The sequence below is a fragment of the Marmota flaviventris genome, chromosome 7 (assembly GCF_047511675.1).
Source record: "Marmota flaviventris isolate mMarFla1 chromosome 7, mMarFla1.hap1, whole genome shotgun sequence".
Classification (NCBI taxonomy): Eukaryota; Metazoa; Chordata; class Mammalia; order Rodentia; family Sciuridae; genus Marmota; species Marmota flaviventris.
The window spans coordinates 20,680,013-20,700,561 of record NC_092504.1 but is presented as its reverse complement, the minus strand read 5'-3'; the positions used below and the strand labels follow the sequence as shown (position 1 = coordinate 20,700,561).

At 34.0% G+C, this 20,549-nt stretch overlaps 1 protein-coding gene across 2 annotated transcripts in view; it reads right to left on the bottom strand.

Moving 5' to 3' along the window:
* The window catches only part of Tbc1d19 (TBC1 domain family member 19), a 130,623-nt gene that overhangs the window by 10,813 nt on the left and 99,261 nt on the right, over positions 1 to 20,549 (bottom strand). For both annotated transcript variants that reach the window (XM_027936598.2, XM_071614204.1), the window contains exons 16-18: positions 8,005 to 8,037; positions 4,122 to 4,231; positions 1,873 to 1,964 (exon numbers count right to left, since the gene is read on the bottom strand). In XM_027936598.2, the coding sequence (XP_027792399.2) occupies positions 1,873 to 1,964; positions 4,122 to 4,231; positions 8,005 to 8,037 (235 nt within the window). The remainder of the gene's footprint in view (positions 1 to 1,872; positions 1,965 to 4,121; positions 4,232 to 8,004; positions 8,038 to 20,549) is intronic.

The window sequence follows — 20,549 nt, the reverse complement described above, 5'->3', positions numbered from 1 at the left end:
GTGAAAAAAACATAGTGTAGAGAAGACAAATACTACACTATTTTATTTCCCCTTAACTCTTTCAGTGGCCTCAGAGTAAAGCTCTTTTCAAATGGTGTCTTTTTAACAGAGAAACATGGTAGCTCAGAGGAGAAGACAGGAACAAAACACTGATAAATCATTTTAAAACTTCAGACATGGTATTTAAAAAGAGACAAAACCAGGGACTGGGGGTGTAGCTCAGTAGTCAAGCGCTTGCCTTGCACGTGTGAGGCACTGGGTTCAATTCTCAGTACCACATAAGAATAAATAAATCAAAAATGAAGATATTGTGTGCATCTACAACTGAAAAAAATATTTAAAAAACGAGACAGAATCTATAATATTGAAGTCCAGAGCTATTCACCTATAACTAATACTGAGATCAGAGAAGAAAATTCAAACTTCTAGAAGGAGAAATCATAGGACAACCATTAGGTAGTTAAACAATTTGGTTTCCTTTAACAAAAGACTTTAATCTGTAGAACTTTCATAGGATGTTCTCTGATCAATTTATTCTATCCTGGCTTAATTTTAGCATTATCACATTTCTCAGGTTGTATTTGTTTCTACAAATGTTTGCTTCAGTTTTGGCTAATATTTTTCCTTATGAATAGAAATTAGTTCATTTTGGTGATTCTTGTACCAGAGATAAAGAGCCTAATGAATAAGATTTTATTAGGATTTTAGTAATTCTTTCAAGAATTTTTTGCACATTGCAGTTACAATTACTACTTGATAATTATTATTTTATAATAATAAAAATTGTTAGCTTGATTTTACTGAAGAATTACTATATATTTGCAAATGCTTTACCATGATGAAAAAATAGCTTTCTGATGTGAAACTATTCTTGTTTGTGTGTGTGTGTGAGGGTTGCTTTGTAGCTTTTATTAACTCCACAGTGAAATCCTATGCTCCTGAAACTTAAGAACCATATTTCTATTTAATTAACATACATACTATTATACATGAAAACTACCAATAAACACTGAGGCAAGCAGGGTGTAGTGGTGCACACCTGTAATCCCAGTAGCTCGGGAGGCTGAGGCAGGAGGATTTCAAGTTCAAAGCCAGCCTCAGCAACTTATCGAGGCCCTGAGCAACTCAGTGAGATCCTGTCTCAAAATAAAAAATAAAAAGGGCTGCAGAAGTAGCTCAGTGGTTAAGCCCCCTGCGTTTAATCTCTGGTTCCCCCTGCCCCACAAGAAAACAAAAACAAAAAACAAAACTGGGGTAAAATAAGGAGATTTTTAAGAAGATAAGGTTGTTGTCAAAGAAGCATATCATTAATTCCCTGAATTAGAATTTACTTGGTTCTTTGTTTTCTAATACTTGTGTTACTTTTATTTTTATTATTTATTTAATTTTTTGTTCTTTTTAGATACACTTGACAGTAGAATGTATTTTAATATATTATACATACATGGAGTATAACTTATTCTAATTAGGATCTCATTCTTGTGGTTGTACATGATATGGAGTTTCACTGGTTGTGTATTCCTTTATGAACATAGGAAAGTTATATCTGATTCATTCTACTCTTTCTTATTCCCCTCCCCTCTTCCCTTCATTCCCCTTCGTCTAATCCAATGAATTTGTACCTGTCCCCGACTCCTTATTTTGTGTTAGTATCCACATATCAGAGAGAACATTTGGTCTTTGATTTTTTGGGACCGGCTTATTTTACTTAGTATGATAGTCTCTAATTCCATCCATTTACTCACAAATGCCATAAAGTCTTTTATATGGATGTGTAATATTCCATTGTATATATGTGCCACATTTTCTTTATCCATTCATCTGTTGCAGGCACCTATAAATCTATTCTTGTTAAGAGAGAATAATACTCACGGTTGAGCCCCAATTTCACGTAGATGATAAAAGAGTTGAGGGAGATATGTTTGAAGAAGGGTCTCAAACAGCAAACAGAGTGACACAATACCCTGGATATAATTATGAATCATAAGAGAAACGGGTTAGTATTTAAAAATTAACTATGCCAACTCATTACTCAAAATGGCAAACAGGACACTATGAACAGAAATAGTCTTTATATTGTTGAAAGGTCAAAAACAGGGAATGCACTAATGGATCTCTAACAGTGTATTTAAAGATATATTTTATCTCTCTTTGTGTACTCATAGATATGCTAAGAACTCTCCTTTTAACAACAGCCTCCCTACTAACCTCCTATGTAATACTAGGAGAGCCCAAGGTAACATCACTTTACAGACAACCTGCTACTTTGTAAGCTACATATTATTATGAACATCCAACAAAATTATTATTATTTCTTTTTTTTTCTGAATTCATTCCAGTTTCCAAGTATTTTCCTGGTGCTATGACCACATCCTTTACTCTCTCCACATGTCTCTCTCTTTCCAGCCTCACCCTCTCAGGAAAATATTTGCTGTTCTTTTCACTCCTTCTTTGAAAAGACTGAGTGCTGACTGCTTGAAATTTGCATCAGGAAGTTATCAAACAAGAATGTTTGATTACTTAGTATAAAGTTTTTTTTAACTAAAATCTACTTTTTGTAAAGAGCATTATTTGTAAAGTACAAGAAGTAACTAAGCAGATGGTTTTTCAAGTGTGTTTATTATTTGACAACTCTGAATAAAACCTTTTTTTGCAGCTTAGCATTCCTTGGGGTTGATCTTGGTAAAGAAGTTTTAATCCTCTTTTTGAATTTCTGAAGAAATAAGTTGACATGGCTCCAAATAGTTCAGTGTGGCTGCAAGCCAGAAAAGAAGACGGCCTGTCTTTATTCCACTGAATAAACAAAGGGTAGGGCAGGGCTGACCTAATCAATTAGCTGAAAAGGGACACCTCAGGGCCAGCATACAGAGAGAAGGGATATACAGAGCTGCTCAGGGTCAGGCTTCATGCTCTGCATAGGGAGAACACCATGGAATGAATTGGAGGGTCAGTTTTTTCTTTTTCTTTCTTTCTTTCTTAACTCTGAAGCATTACATGACATAGAATATGAGGTTAAAAAAATCTGATTCTAACAAAAAACTATTAGAGAAGAGACTTATTGATATTAATTATTAACATTTCTGATTATTCTATATTAACCATTAATGTAAGGTAATAACTAAATCAATTCTCCAAGAAGAAGCCCAAGATAATTGGTGGTGCTTTGTTTATCTGTGACTCTGCTACTTGACAAGTTTCACTAGCAATGCAGGAGAACAAACTGTATATAAGAAATGTGCAATAGGGATATAGTCTTAAAATGGGAGCAAGGGGACAAAGAGCAGTTATTTGATTAGCAGCAGTAACGCAATCGTCTCTGTGGAGAAACATGGTAGCCTTGACACATATTCCAATTGAATACTTCTAGAGAGGCAGTCAAGTTAATCACAGGTAGGGCAAACTGGATTCAAAGCTGGGGAAAAGCATAACAGAATGAAATAAACACTGCTTTTACTCAGGTTTATAGGAAGGGGGAAAAGATAGCAGAAAGGAGCAGAAAATAAAACAGATAAAAATATGCAACTCCTGGTAAGCTTTTCCTTGACCCTCATAGTGAGGTCAAAGGTGCTTTACAATGAATAAATACAAAGAAAACATCTATCTACCACAGTAATTGATAAGTAGTCTAATAAGAAACTGAAAAACAAGACACAAATAAATGTTTGATTTTCATTAAAAAAGAAGAGATGATGATAACTATAATTATAACAATGAAAGCAGCAGCCATTTACTTACTGAATACCTGCAATGAGCCAAGTCTTAACTACCCTCCGTGCTTTGTAGACTGCTCTACAGCACCACGGATGATATAGTACTAACCTCATTTCACAGATGAGCAAATCAGCAAAGAAGGTGGGCATCCTTGTCAAGGATAGTAACGCAGATATTCTATGTTTATTTTTTGAATATATAAAGATTAAATTAAATGTAGTTGAGAAGAAACTTTTTCCTATTACCAAAAATATTTAAATATGATTTTCTTCTCTTTTGTTTATTCTACAGAAATATGTTGTTTGAAATCACAAACTTTATAATTTGGCTTTATAATTTGAGTAGGAGACTTTTCTTAAAGGAAAGAACAGATTGGAGTATGATAAGAATCAAACTTTTTATGAACTTACAGAAGGATGAGAAGAGATGGAATGGAGTCTGAAGAAAAAACGTACATACATCTCACGGAATATCTGATACAATTTGTAAGGTTCATGATATAGAAAACAAAGTGGTGCAACTGAAAGAAAAAAAAATAATTGATAATAATTCCAAACTACTAAAAATTTTAAAATAAGCCCATGAAATATGAAACAATATGAAAATTTTATAATAATCATATTCATTTATAAACAAGTTTAAAATCTTATCTAGATTTTTCATTTTGGCACAGGTGAAAGTGGAGTCATTAAATTATAAACTATTATCCCATTTTAACAGTAGGCTGAGAATGACAGAACAGAATTATATAAGGATATTAAAAATTAAAAGTAATATTCAAGAACTGCATAAAGTCCAGTCCTTTTTTTTTTTTCTTTTACAGTATTGGGGATTGAACCCAGGAGTGCTCCACCACTGAGTTACATCCCCAGGACCTTCTATTTTGAGACAGGGTCTTCCTCCATTGCCTCCGCTGTCCTAGAATTTACAACAGCACATTGGCAACTCCTTTTTTTTTTTTTTTTTAAGTAACAAGAAAGTGACAATTAGACAACTCATTTTTACTTTGTCCCACAAAAGACTTAAGCAACTTTTCAAAGCTTTTAATTTTGAGTCAGGTAAGTTAAAATATGACTATCTTTTAGAATCAAGGACTTCAATTAACACAATTTGAAAATAAAGATTATGAGTAATATTTTGACACTATTGATCTATATTAGCATATCTCTATGTAGAGCAAGACACTTTTCATTGACTTACAACAATGCTCTGCCAGAGAACTTATTTCTCTAGTGAACACTGAAGTACATTTTCTTCTGCACCTAGTTCTTGGCAATTACACACAGGTGGATCAAGTCAACCAGATATCCCACAGCAGGAAAGTGCTACTCTGGGAGACTGACCTGACCACAGGACTATTCTATGCTGACAAACATTGTCACACTTGCCTTCTTTTCAAGCTTCATGAATTTTATGTAGCACAAACACATTTATTATGTAGAGAGACAAAACTACATTACTTATATATTAATTTTGATAAAAATGTCTTTCTTTTAGGGTTATTTAAATGATATAAATTCAACAAATTAGAAGTTCTGAGACTTTATAATGTGCAGGTACACCCCAGAAGGCAGTGGGCATTAAGTAAGCCAGGATATCAGGGAGCTGATTTAGATCTCTTCTTTTTGACAAAATGAAAGGAAAAATGGTAGACTGTTTTAAATGTCTGTAAGTATAAAAATTCAATTATCTGAGATAAAGAGCAATACATACAGTATTAATGATTAATAAGTCACTGAAAACTATCATTGCCAAAAAAAATTTTACATTTTCTGAAGGGCGAGAGAGAAACATTTTGAGATAGTTAAATAAATATAAAAATGACTATATACATACACATAGAAAAACATGTAATATATATTTTGTAGAGAGACATATAAAGTTTAAGAAGACAGGCATGTCTTACCATTAAAAAACTAACTTTAAAAACTTATCAAAATAAGTGGCCACTTATTGAAGTTGCCCAAATAAGGGTATTCCACACATTTTAAAAGAATAATTCATGTTCTAATTGCAATAACAATCTAAGAGAAAGCAATGTGGCACAAATACATGGCATTAATATAAATTCAAAGTGAAAGTTTAGAATTTATTTTCATTTTAAAAATGATGCATATTTTATAGCTATTTATACATAAATTGATACATAAAAATCTATAAGCTGAATCTGAAGATTTTATCAGTTTAGAAATTTTTAGTGACCATTTCCAATGAAGGAATGAAGAAAAAACTTTAAAAAAATCACATTTCTAAAATACATTTATGATACAAAAAATAAAATTAATTATTAATCATGATAACACAATTGTTTATGCTGAATTTCCTTATATAACTATGAAATAGAAAAACTTTATTATATATAATATGTAAAAAATCTTCTACATGATTTAATTTTTTTAATCTCAAGCATTTTTCCTTATTTGGCTCTTACATAAAAATAAATTTAGCTTATTAGTTTATTCAACAAATTAAATACTGTATTGTAGGAATTTATTTATGAAATCATAATAACAATTATATATATACTAGTCTATATAAATGGGAGAACAGAAGGCAATTTAAATTAGAGAAAAGTTTTGAATAAATTTTTGAAAATTTAAGTAGCATAACTAAAAAGTAAAACAAAAAACAGAAACTAAAAGTGAAGTGGTGAAGTATTAACTTGAGTTTCTTAGGGATGATCTATGATTATTCTAGATACTCATTTTAAATGACTAGTTGCTATTTAGTATCTGTAGTTGCTTAAAACAATTTTCTAAAATGGTGCACATAAACCTACACAAACATTTTGCACCATCTATTTCCTTAGCTCATGTTTTCTCCTTAGCCTATTTAAATGACCATGAAAGTGAAAAGTCAGATCCTAACTCCAAGGATTAAAACAAAACAAAACAAAAAAACACATTCTTTTTGTGGTACTGGAGGCTCATTCCCATTCCTTTTAAAATTTTATTTTAATACAGGGTCTCTTGAAGTTGCCCAGATTGGCATCGAATTTGGGATCCTCTTCCCTTAGCATCTTGCATAGCTGGTATTACAGACCTGGGCCACCAAGCCTGGCTTAGTTTTTGTTTTTTGTTTGTTTGTTTTAATTTTGTGGTTCTGGGTCTTGAACACAGGGCCTGTGCACACTAGCAAGTGTTCTACCACTGAGCTATATCCTTAGCCCTCCATGATATATTTTGAGCACTGACAATTGCTAGAAAATTTAAACTTATGCAGCATCAAGTATTGTCAAATCACTCAAGTACGCCTAAAAACTATTTACTTGGAAAATCCCTGCAGTTAGAATTATTAAAAAAGGATAAAAGGCTAATATTTGTTATTATTAGAGGTAAAAAAAGTTGTACTCTCAAGCTTTGTAGCTTTTCTATTTTAGATTTTTCATATTTATAAAAAATATGTGGGAAGGATACTATGTTATAAAATTTTATTCAGTATTCTTTTCATTGTAAGTTGTTAAAAAGTTTTATGTCATTCACCTTGACTGTCTGATGGAAACATGAAGGTGCTTTTATAAAAAGAAAAGTGCTAATTTATTGCTGATTCTTTTTACAAAGGTAAAACATTTAAGTACTTCTGTTTATTCTAAAGGGAAGGGGTAGAGATAAAGGGGACAATAACATGTGTGATACATGAACATATTAAAATCAAATGATTTTAGTGTAGAGCATCCCTTCTTTTCCTACTCTTTGTTAAGCTTCTTGCATTTCTCACTCAGTGCAAGTGGGGCCCATGAGGCACTCAATGTTCTCACTCTTGCACATGCCTTTTCCAGAGGATGACCAAATGCTCCAATGTCATTGTTGCTGTGCACACCAGTAATCTGGAGAAATCATGAGCTCAAATTCAGTATTGTTCCTCCCTTCAGATTCTTTCTGACCTATTCTTCTTCTTCTTCTTTTTTTTATTTTTAAGACTCATATAAGAATTAGTTCAGGAATTTAAGCAAACTGATTTTATACCTATTAGAATTAACAATGTGTGTCTCTGTTTCACTGGGTTAGAATCAGATGGTAAACCTCAGAAAAAAAAATTAAGAGTATTCTATTTCTAATCTATGCAACAATCATCAACTAAACAATTACAATGACCTATTATTTTTGATTTTTAAAAATTGGACAGATAAACAAATACTAAATTCAATGTTTAGAAATGCTCATAATAATTTGTTAAGTGTGTGATGACATAATATACAGTGTTATCTTTATTTTTTCATTTTAAAAATGATGCATATTTTATAGCTATTTATACATAAATTTCCAACAATAAATATTTTAAAGCCCAACTTACCATACATGGAAAATCCATGAAAAGGGATGACACCTAAAAAGTTTAAAAAAGTATTTCTTTTCAATAAGTAGTATAACTCTGTTTATTAGATAAACTTTAAAGAATTAAAACCACAAATAGAATTAGGGGTTTAGACTAGAAATAAGGTTTTCAAGGCTCTTCTTGAAAAACATTACAGAAAACACCATGAATATTTAGGGAATTTACTACAAATTATATATGGGAGATGGTTTAGAAGAAATATTGGCAGGAAAATAGTACAAATTCAGTATAATCTTTGGCAAGAATTACAAGTAAAGTACACATCCTTTTCAGAGAAATACTCAAAGAGTAACTCAGTGTGCTAAACATCTTGTCATATTACAAGTGAAAAATCAAAATCTGTACAGACTAGGTTCAAAACAGTATTTCTGTAACATATATCACTATACATCTAACACTGCAGTAAATCAGGTTGCAAACAGTACAGAAGAAAGATGAGTTTACTTTTTTGAAAAATGGTATAGAATTGTTTTATTCATTTGACACATTTAGAGACAAAGACTTGGTGTTGGCAGGTCATCTAGAGTAAGTTCTAAGAAATGATAGTTCAGTCTCAGTTGAAAACATGTCCAGCAATAGGGGATGCATTAACTCCCAATGCCATGAGTATAATTTTGCACCGGTTAATTAGGGGAGAATTATTTCTCATGCCAAGTCAAACTCTGGCTCCCGGTAATGCCTATTTCTTATTCCTAGTTCTGACCACAAAGGTCACACAGACCAAGTCTAATTTATCTTCTAAAGTAGATGAAACTTTCAGAAACATTTGCTCTCTTTCTAGCCCCATCACTGTAGGAGCTTTTAGCTCTAAGACTTCATGAGTTTCTTTAATTACTCCTCAGATGAAGTGGTCTTAAATAGCTTCCTATCTAATTTTCTCTGGGCAAGCCACAGTTAATCATAGACCTTAACGGGAATGCCTAAAACCTCTTGGCATTTTTCTTCCTACATACCCCACAGCTAAGACAGTACATTTGGGAAGTGGTTTCTGGACCTAAGTAAAGGATTACATTCTTATCTCTGCTAAATTTTTCTTTGGCAAACCATTCTAATTGGAGATAATTCTGGAGTCTCATGACTGTTATCTAATGTGTTCCTATTCTTCCTGATTTCACATTACTGGAAAATTTGATACATGCACTATCTATGTCCTCATCTAAGACAATATAAAAATGCTGACTAAGACAGGGTGAGAACTATAATTGTTACCAGAAACCTCCTGCCATGTTGATATCAGTTCACTAATCAGCACCATCCTGCAATTAATGAAGAGCATGACTGGACATCAGCCAAACTTGGTTGGCTTCATCTGACTGTCACTTAAGAGCTCTGTGTGCCTTTGGGTAAGTTTTTCTAAGCTTCAGCTCCCTTATTTGCAAATCAGAGATAACTAGAACCTACTTAGGATGATTAATGAGATAATGACCATTGCTTAGTCATTAATAAATAGCTTAGGCCTGTAATAAATGTTAATTGTTGGTATTAACACTCATACAGTAGTTCACTTTTCTTTGTTTCTAGAAATATTTAAATTAAAAAATAACATAAGAGAAATCTAATTATTTATTTTTTCTTAACTAATATGCCAGGCCAGCTTCAGAAGTTTGTTAACATCACAACCAAAAATTCTTGGGACCTAACTTTTCCCATCTCCCCTCAGTTTTATAGCACACTGCACAGATTTATATTGTCTAACTTTGGCTGAATCCTGTGGTGCTTATCAATTGTCTTATTGATCTCTATTTGATTTGCCAACATATTCTTTTAGAACTTTCCCACTTTGCAAGCAGACCTTACTTTTCCTGTATGAGAAGGCTGTCACTGACATGAATTCTTTTGGTCTGCTCTTTATATTTCATTTTTTCTCACTTTTATTCTCAGAGCAAGACATATCCCTTTTCATTTTCAGAGCTATTATCTTTACCTGTGCTTTGAATCCTGTTTCCTTGACTTTAACAACTGTTGGTAAGCTAAGGTCACTGAGCAGCTTGTTTATGTATGGTCTGTGAGTTAAGAATGACTTATACATTTTTTAAAGGATTATTTATAAAACAAAGAATAATATGGAACAGAGACTGTGGCCAGCAAGATTTAAAAGACTTACCATTTGGCAGGTTGTTAAAAACATTTGCCAATACCTGCTTTGGAATCCTGCTCCATCAATTATTCCCAACTCCTTCTCTATGCATTGTTCAACAAATATGTATTGAACACTATTCTAACTAAGTACTGGAGCTGACATTTTATTATGGAAAGGAAAGTCATCATAAAATAAGTGAGTACATGCCAGATAGTTTTAAATGCTACAAAGAAAAATAATGGAGGAAAGAGAGACGATGAGAGGTCCAAGCTAGGGAGGAGAAGAGCAGGCCTCACTGTAAAAGAGCACTGAAGACTGGGAGGTGAGACTCACTAGATAAGGGGTGACCTGGAAGCCCTGGGCTTCTTGTGATGATTGTCATAGACAGGGATGTTTATAGAACATATCTAATCTTGAGATGGACAATGGTGGGGTCTGTCTTTAGAAATGGATGGGTAAGTTCTATCAAAATATTTATCTCTCTCTTCTCATATATCACTGCAAAATTTCAGCCAAGAATATTATAAATATCTTCACATTATGATCATACTCATCATCAAACGTCCATTTTCTTCCCAGACCCTTTTTGTCAAACAAATGTATAATCTCTCTTCTTCCTTTGAAGCCAACTTAATTTTTTAAAAAAGAAAACTAGTTCTATTCACTCCCTATACTTCCTCATATACCAGGAAATGCTTTCAAACAATTTTCCATCTCTGTGGTCCTAACTTCTTATTTATTGCTAAATGTAGAGGTCTCCTTTCCTTGAGCATTGTATTTAATGGCCTCACAGGAACTGAAAGTTCCTTCTCAAACTTAACCATACCATAGCACTGGTGACATTAGGCAAATCAGGCTCCTTATCACTGAGAAACTTCTGTTCGTTTTTTTGTTTTTGACTAATTATCTCTCCTGTCCATTCTTTAAGCATAGCTACCTTCCATCAGACTTACTTTCATTCTCTTTCTGTCAGTATTCTCATCATTAACATATAATCCAAATTTTAAAAGCCCAGTATTCTGAGCCTCCTTCCAGAGACCCTATTTCTATAAATGATTTGCCACCTCCCTCGTTTTTCAGGGGAGAAAACTTTGAGCCATTTCTACTCTGGACTCATCCCTTAGCCCTGTCACCAAAATGTCATATGCCCCCTTTTGGTTCTTGGGTGCTTAACTCTAATGTCAGCAGCTTTATTCTTCCTCTGTACCCCATAAACGCACCTCTAACTCTCCCAAATTGATTGTTACCCTTCCTGTCTCTGGGTGCAGGACAAGGACTATAGACAATATTCTCCACTTCCAGCCCTGTCCCTGATTCACCCCTTCAAGATTTTCAACATATTCCTCCTAGAAACATCTCTCTGACTCTTTCCCTTCTAGAAAGTCTCCTGCTCCTCACTGCAGGCAATGAGTTCAGGAGCACTTGTGTTTCAGCTGACTGGCCTGGCTGAGGTACCGCCCTGGTGTGCTCAAGATGCTGTGCAATTCTGGCTCCGCTACTTTGTGCTGGAGACATGTGGGTAAGTTTCTTAACCCATTTTCTCATCTCAAACTGCTCTTAGACAAAGGAAGTTAAGACTGGGCCAAGGGTCCTGCTCTGGCCCTCCTCTAGCTCTTCCTATCTCCGAGTCCATATCTTCCCTTATAGAGCACATCCCAGGCCCAGAAATTCCCAGGCCTTTTTTGGTAGAGTTACCCTACTGATGGGTGTATACTCCAGGACACAGAGGTGACAAAAGGGTGGCTGTTTGTGGAAGCATGAAACCTGTACAAGATGAAAAGGGGGTGGGACACTATGGGCTAGGAACAGCTGATGAGTCTGAGAATTCTGAATTTGAACCTGGCCTTCCAGGTTGTTATGAAGGTATATGTATTAAGGCAAGAAAATGTAGTAGACTAACAGTTTATTAATCTGACTATAGCTTTTAAATACTTAGACATGATAGGTTGGCCTTTATTTATTTATTTTTTAATGTTTATTTTTCAATTGTAGTTGGACACAATACCTTTATTTTACTTATTTTTATGTGGTGCTGAGGATCAAACCCAGGGCCTCACACATGCTAGGCGAATGCTCTACTGCTGAGCCACAACCCCAGCCCCTGGCCTTTATGATACAAAGTCAGTACTTAACATGTTAGTTTCCTGCCCTTATCTTACTGCCCTATAATCAGTTTTTATTTTTCTCTTTACCAACAGAATAAATCCTTTGAGCACAGGAAATATTTCTCACTTATCTCTATCCCCAGAGATAAACAGTGCTCAGAAATATAACAGGTACTCATTAAATGCTTGCAGAATGAATATATGAAGCCCTAGAGCATCTACCTCTACCATTCTCAGCCATTTATTTCCTTACCTACTTAAAGGTCCTATAATCAATCAGGTTCTGATGAACTCTTTTCTATCATCCTGTAAGAACCTCCTGATTGATATTCTTTCCTCCAAACCCTTAGCTCCCAAAGCAACTTTTGAAATGGTTCAAATTACCTTATGAAAATATTGATGAACCATGAAAAAGACCTCTATGTCCATTATTTATTTCTGATTATTCATCTATCAATCAAATATTCACTGAGTTCCTACTCATTAAATTAGCCAATATATGAAAATCTACTCTTCAGCCTCTGGAGATATTAAAATGAACATGTCATTGTCCCTCTATTTATGGAATTCACATTATGGCCCTGTAGTATTGGCAAAATGACTACAGGGTGCAATTCAAAACCTTTGACCTGGCCTAAACACTTACAATCATGTCCTGAAACCTGAGAGGCACCTACTTTCCCTTTGCCATTCCCTCCAGACTCCATACCCGGTGTGTCATAGCCACACTAGATGATTTGTCATCACTAGACCTCATCATGCACTTTTTGTACTTTGGTAGCTTTGAGCTTGATAATTCTAGATACTATCCATTCTATCAGAACCTTACCAAGGAGTTATAACCCCAAAGAAACATTTTCTGATCTCATAATCATAATTACATGTTCATCTTTTGGGTTTTCTGCCACTTTGTTCATAATTCCAACACTACTATTTCACCATATTTTGTTATAATTAGCTGGTTAGCAGATTGTTCAGATGTTGGAAATGTGTTTTATTTATCTGTATACATCTTGTAGTGCTATACACATACTGATGATGAATATATGTTTTCTAAATGAATGAATGGGGAATAGGTAAATAATTATGAACAGAGAAGAAGCAAGAAAAGTACTGTCTTTAATCAGAAGATTAGAACCCCACTGTGGGTTTAATACAAACCAGCTGGGTGACCTTAGGAACCAAACTCCAGAGCTTCAATTATCTGTCTGATGCGCAAGACTGTCTCTGAAGCATAAACTAACTAAAATTCACGTGAGTTATGTCTAAAATAAATGCCAAAAAAATTGTGAGACTTGAAAAAAACTGTACATATAAAGATCTTCCAATGGGAAGATTATTTTTTCACCAATTTTAAGGTACTCTGTTCTTTAGAAACTGAAAATTAAAACCAGATTAGAATAACACTGAAGGCCAGTATGCTTTTCTAATGACATCACAAGCATCAATCCCGGATTTGGGGGCACCTAGGAAGAGAACTCAAATGTCATCTTTCTTCTTCAAGTCTCTTTAGCTCTTTATGTCTTTGATTGAGTTTTTTTTCTCCCTGTGAACGTCCATCATTTCTGAACTTCTGCATTTGCTATTTCAGTTTATCTTCTTTACTAGTTATAGATTGAGCACATAATCAAAATTGAGTTCTTTATATATAAACCAATCAATACAGATACTTCTCAAAACAAGAAATACATATGGTCAACAAATATATAAAAATATTCAACATCCTTAGCAAGCAGAGAGATGCAAATCAAAATTACAATGATATTTCATCTCACTCCAATTAGAATGGCAATCACCAAGAATACAAACAACAAATCCTAGTGAGGATGTAGGGAAAATTGTATACTTATACACTTATATATTGTTGGTAAGTCTGCAAATTGGTACAACCACTTTGGAAAGTGGTAAGGAGACTCTTCAAAAGACTAGGAATGAAACCACCATATAACCCAATTATCCCATTCCTCGTCTTCCAGAAGAACTATAATCAGCATATTATAGTGGCAATACTGATGTTTATATCAGCACAACTCACAATATTTAAGTTATGGAACCAGCCTAGATGCCTGCTGGCAAATGAATGGATAAAGACAATGTGGCGCATGCACACAAAAAACATACACAATGGAGTTTTATTCAGTCATAAAGAATGAAAGCATATCATTTGCTGGTAAATGGATGGAACTGGAGGACATCATGCTAAATGAAATGTCAGATTCACAAGGCCAAGCAAGGATTGAATGTTCTCTCTCATGCGTGGAAGCTAGAGAGAGAGAAAATAAAAGAAATTACAAAATACAAAGGGTTTTCATGAAAACAGAAGGAAGACCAATGGAGTAAAGGAAGGAGATCAAGAGGGAGAGAGAGAGTTATGGGGAAGTACTGGGAAATGAAATCTACCAAATTATACTTGAATGAACATACTACATTGAATTCTGCTTATATACATAATTATAATGAAGTAACTAAAATAATAAAAATAATAAAAGGGGGATTAGTAGAGTAGAACAAGTGGATCAGGGTGAGGGAGGAAGGGAGAGAAAGGAAAGGCACTCAGGAAAGAGACTGATCAAATTATGAGCATGTATGAACATTACATAATAAATCCTACTGTATGTATAAAGCACCAATTAAACAATATTACTCATGGTTAATCATTCTTTTACTACCTTTCCCCCAAGTTCTGGAATCCATAGTTGCTCTATAAGCAACTAGGTTAAAAGCTATTTGAAGTTAAGACCCACATATCATTCTGTGTATTATCTTCAGCATCCAACATAGTATCTTCTACAAATAAGATACTCAGCTCAATATATATTGTTAGTAATGGGAATTTGAGCATTTATAAGTATTATAGAGAATTACAAATAAAATATTAAAATATAAAATTCATTTATGAATACGTAAGATACAGAAAAGGAAGGAGGCTCCAATAACTCAGTGTTGAAAGGCTAAATGATCAATGATATCACACAGACATGAGTTTTAATTTTTTTGATTTTGGGAAATTACCAATTCTCTCTCAATTCCTATTTTTATTTCTGAAAATGGAGATAAACAAGAGTGACTTCACTGAGTTGCAATGAAACACATATAAATTAATGTATTTAAAATGCACCAGTATGATGTTTAGTGTACCACAAATGCTCATTAACCCCTAGCTATTTTATGCTCTCAGAATGGAGAGTACCACATTTAATTATGAATTTAAACCTAAGAAACCTATTTCTCTTTTTGTCTGAATTAGATAAGAGTGCACTTTAGCTTAGCCAAGATTAACCAGGGCATATGGCTCCAAAAAAGCCTACATCGTCTACTTTGTTGAAGAGGAACAAAATCAAATTCTGGCAAACAAAAGCAAGAGGCCTAAGAAGCAGTGAGGAATCCATTAACACCCTAGGGCACATACCACCTAGGACGTTTCTTTGATCTAAGAGGTTATCATGTTCTTGGCCAGTTTTTTCAAAGTCCTTTCCCTTGCCTCTCATCACTTCAGCTTCTCAAAGGTCAAGTTTCATTCACCTGGCTATCATCCAAGAGTACACCCAACAGGCATCAGCATGCTGGGAACAATTCTTGTATCTGGCCTTAAAGTTTTAGGAGCATGCTATGAGTAATTGTTTTAAGATCGTTGTCTTCCCTTATGCATATGAAGAAGGTCTAACATATGAACTGGTATTATATTCAATATACATAAGAAGATGATTTAGTGGGGCTTGACAAAGCTCAGAATGGTAAACATTGTCAACAAAAATAAATCTTGAAGTAGATGAGATAAAAATAGCAAATATGACTCAGAAAATACCCCAAATATTAATATGCTTTGCACTTACTAAATATTTTCCTTTCCTTTCCTCACTGATTTTATAACTCACATCTGATACACTTCAACTTCATCCCAGCTGAAAGCAAACTATTACACTCTTTCATTTGGGATTACTTAGGACAGTTTATTTAATTCATTTGTTGAAATGATCATTTCCTCCGTTTATTCTCATTCCATATATAACCAACAGGTCTGTAAAATTAAAAATGAAAATAATGGATAGTTTTCTAGCTATTTCCATTGCCTTTCTGAATTAAAATTCCCAGGTTATAACTGTTACTTTATTTCAATAGTTACAATTTTATAAAACATCAGAATAGGACCATATTTAAATACCAATTTAAAAGTCATATTTGAAATAAAATTTTAATGAGGTCTTCAATTTATATCTAAATTTATACTTCAAATGGATTTTGGATTATGAGATATTTTCAAGTTAGTTAACGTAGTACACTGCTACTTATCAAAGACATTTAAGATTCATTATTTCTTCTAAGATCCTTTCCTAATCTTTGTTCTGGGGGGGTTATCCTGTGTGCTGTAGGATGTTTAACAGCATCCACCCCACCTCCTACCCATTGTGACAAGTCTTCAGATATTCCCTTGTGGTGTGTGTGTGTGTGTGTGTGTGTGTGTGTATAGGGGTAACGGCCCCTAACTGACAAATCACTGTTCTAGAGTGCTGAAACTTCCCTAACTAGTGTTCTCTAGCAATTACTTGTTTTTCCTACCTTGCAGGAAACAAATGGTATTAGCAAATTATGATTTTTTAAAAAATCATTTAACTCTCAGGCAGACTTATCTGTTATTTTTCCTATAAGTTTAAGAAAATTCTAATCATTTCTGTTTGAATTCTTCTGTATTCTGTGTTCATTCCTGCATTCATTCCCTCAATTCATTTGCCCACTCACTCAGTGTTAGCTGAGAACAGACTTTAGGCCATGCATAATTCTAAATGCTGGCTATGTTGCTTATGAAAATTAAAGTCTTTGTTCTCTTGAAGCTTACATTCAAGGGACACTTTTTTTTCTACATACTAGTCAGGATGATCTTTTTAAAAGTATTAATGAGGAATCAGAGGAGAGCCATCACTAGAAGAGTGGAATAGGGAACTCCTAAACTCTGACCCTCCACCAAAGCAATGGTTAAGCTAGCAAGAATATTAAAATCAACTTTTTAAAACTTTGGAATCTAGTAAAAAAAAAACTTACAACAACCAAGGGAATGCTTAATGAAAAAATAAATTTAGTAAGATAGTATTTTAGCATTTTAATTTACCTGCCTTCTATCCCCTGCACTCCAGCTTGGCAGCATTCATAAAACAGCATACCACATTCCAAGTGTAACTTGCTGGTGCAGGAGGGAACAATACAGATCTTGTATCAAAAATTTGTGTTTGTGTGTTTTGACCTGTTTAGAAGCTACCTGAGGAACTGTCTCAGATTTGCCTTTGTTTCATCTGCCTAATATCAGAGCTTTCTTAGTATACAAGTGGCTTGCCAGGCATCATTTGTCAAGAGTGTAAACACAAAGGCACTAGATTTTCTCTCACCCTCAATACCCCTGGTTATAAGGAATAAGAGTCGGGGCAAGTACTAGACAGACTAAAAAGCAATGGAATGCAGAGGATGGGGAAGGAGAGAATAAGTAAAAGCTCCTGGGGGGATCTAGAAAAGCCCTGAGATGCCCTTAGGCTTTCACCTCCTTCTGACTTTCAGGCCCTGTGCAAGGAAGAAGTGAAGGCTAAGGTACAGTTGTAAATGGCCTGGGTAAGCCTTGAAGAAGTGATCCATTCCAAGCTGATGTTCAAAGTCTGAGAGAATGTGTTTATTTTGATATTTTGGTTGTAGATGTTTAAGGAATCTCTGTCAAATCACTAGCTGACAATTAAACTAATGGAGCAGAGACTTCAGTGGGCATACACGACAATCTTTTTATACAAATAGTTGAAAAAAGTCATTAAATAAACAACTATAAAAATAAAATAACAATAATGAATTCTGGGGTGGAGAGAGAATCTGACGTCCAGAGTTATTACATTATAACAGTCAAGACAGCCCATTTTCAAATTGAGACCATAAAGGAAAGGGACCAGGGGGTGGAAGAAGAGGGGGAGGGAAAATGCTGGGGAGTAATATTGTCCAAATTATATTGTTATGTTATGTACATATGTGAATATGCAATAATAAATCCCATCATTATGTACAACTATAATGCACCAATAAAGATGTGGAAAGAAAAAAATACAAACAGCCATATATTAAAAAAATAGCCAATTTTCAATAATGAAACAAATTAGTAGACATAAAAAGAAACAAGAAATTATAGATTATCCCCAATGGGGTGGGGAAAAGAAACTAATAGACATTGTCCTTTAAATCAACTGTCTTCTTATCTGACCTGTCTTTTTAGCCTGGTCCCTGTCTATTTCTCCTACATTACTTGTATCTGCTCATTATCATTCACTGGCCATCTTGGTGCTCTTCAAACCATTAGCTTGTTCCTACCTTTGACCCTCAGACACACTCTTCTTCTGCTTCTCTGTAGGGCTCACTCTGTACCTGCTGGTCTTTGTTCTATTCCATCTCCTCAGAGGTGCCTTTCCTGTCTACCTTATCTAAAATAGCCACGCTCTCCCTAACTTCCTATAATTTCCATTTTTCTTTCATTGTTTACTTATCACTGTCTAAAATCATTCTCCCCCTACCCTCATATGTCTCCTTTACTAGCATGTAAGCTCCTTAGCAGCAAGTACTTTATTTGTGTCTGCTGTGGATCACTTACTTACAGTCATGAGCCACAAGAGGGCTGAATATTTATCAAATGAATAAAGACTATTCATACATATTGAATAACTGGTACAACATGTACAACAACAAACATGAAAAGCTTTAAAATTTCTGTGAGATCTCTCAGAAATGTTCCTTACCAGTTGTTTAATGAATTTATTAGAGAAAGAGTCATTTGAATCCTCAAATGAAGTGAGAAATGCCTGATGCACTATGGCCTGTCCTTTCAATCCTAAAGAAGGTAATCTCAAGTGTGGGTGTGGTGTTGGTGATACAAAAATCTCTGCCCACTCTAACCACACATCTTGTCAAGGACTGAGTATGCCAGAGAGCTACAAACAAACCCGTGTTTCCCTGTGGAGACTAAGAAAGACAGGCTGGTTTGCATGGTGGTAGTGGTAGAGGTGTCCTTGGGATTTCACAGTAATATTATCATTGGCAGGGGTTAGAAAACAAACTGGGTAAAAATGTTGCTTAGTATTGCCTAAGGTAAAGAAAAAAGGGACAGTAGACTGTCTTTGTCTTTTCTTGTTCTGCAACTTAAGAATCATTGCCTAGAGAAAGGAGTCCTTAATTCTGGTAGCTTCTAAAACAACCCAAGAGAAGAAAATATTGTATAGAATTAAATTTATGAATAGATGCCAAATTATCTTTGGATTAAACTTTTTATTCTGGATGAAAATCTTTCTAAAACCTATCATATGCATCATTCACTTTTTCAATATATTAACCACTTTTCTTTCTTCCAAGAGAGACTATAATAAACTCAGTATTTTCTCAGGGATTAAGGTAATTGTGATAAGAATATTGTTTCTGAAGACAGACAAAATCTGGCTTTGCCACTCACCAGGTGAGCAGGTTCATATTCCAGGCCTGTTTTTTATTTGTAAATAGGGATATAAGTACCTGCCTCATGGGGCTAGTGTAGAAATCAAATGAGTTTAGCATGTAATATATTTAACACACTGCCTGGTATATAGTACTGCTAGAAAAATGTTAGCTGCTACTGCTAGAAAAACACAGATTCTCTCTCTTTATATATATATATATATATATATATATATATATATATATATATATACACACACACACACACACATACACACACACACACACATATATGTATATATAAATACACACACATATATGTGTGTTGTAGCATATATATATATACATATGTATATATATGCTATAACTTGTAACCTAGTGATACCTTTTCAAAGGGTATAAGATTATTGGTTTAACATAAGATAGTTCCAGGCTGCTTTACTGGAGTGCTTTCAAATACTGTTTTATAGTTTTAATATTTTCTTTTATGAGGTCTTTAATTTCACTTCTCACTGTTGTTCGTCATTTTTCATATTTATATCAGTCTCTCTCCATGTTTCTATTTTTGCAGGGGGCATAAACCAAGTCTGTTAGACATATGTGTTAAATAAGAGCTAATATGTTCTAAACTAAGTTGACAAAGCTGTCCTATGTAGAGAGAGAAAGAATTGAAATCCATAAACTTTGCTTTTTGACTATTCAGAGGTATTTTATTTATTTATTATTTCCTATTTCTTAATAAATAAAAAAAGTTATCAGAAAGTTAAGTTTCTGGAATAACTGATGCAACAACAATATTACATTTATAAATATAAACATCTAAAAATTTACATATATACACATTTACATACACATAAATGTTACAAATAACAATT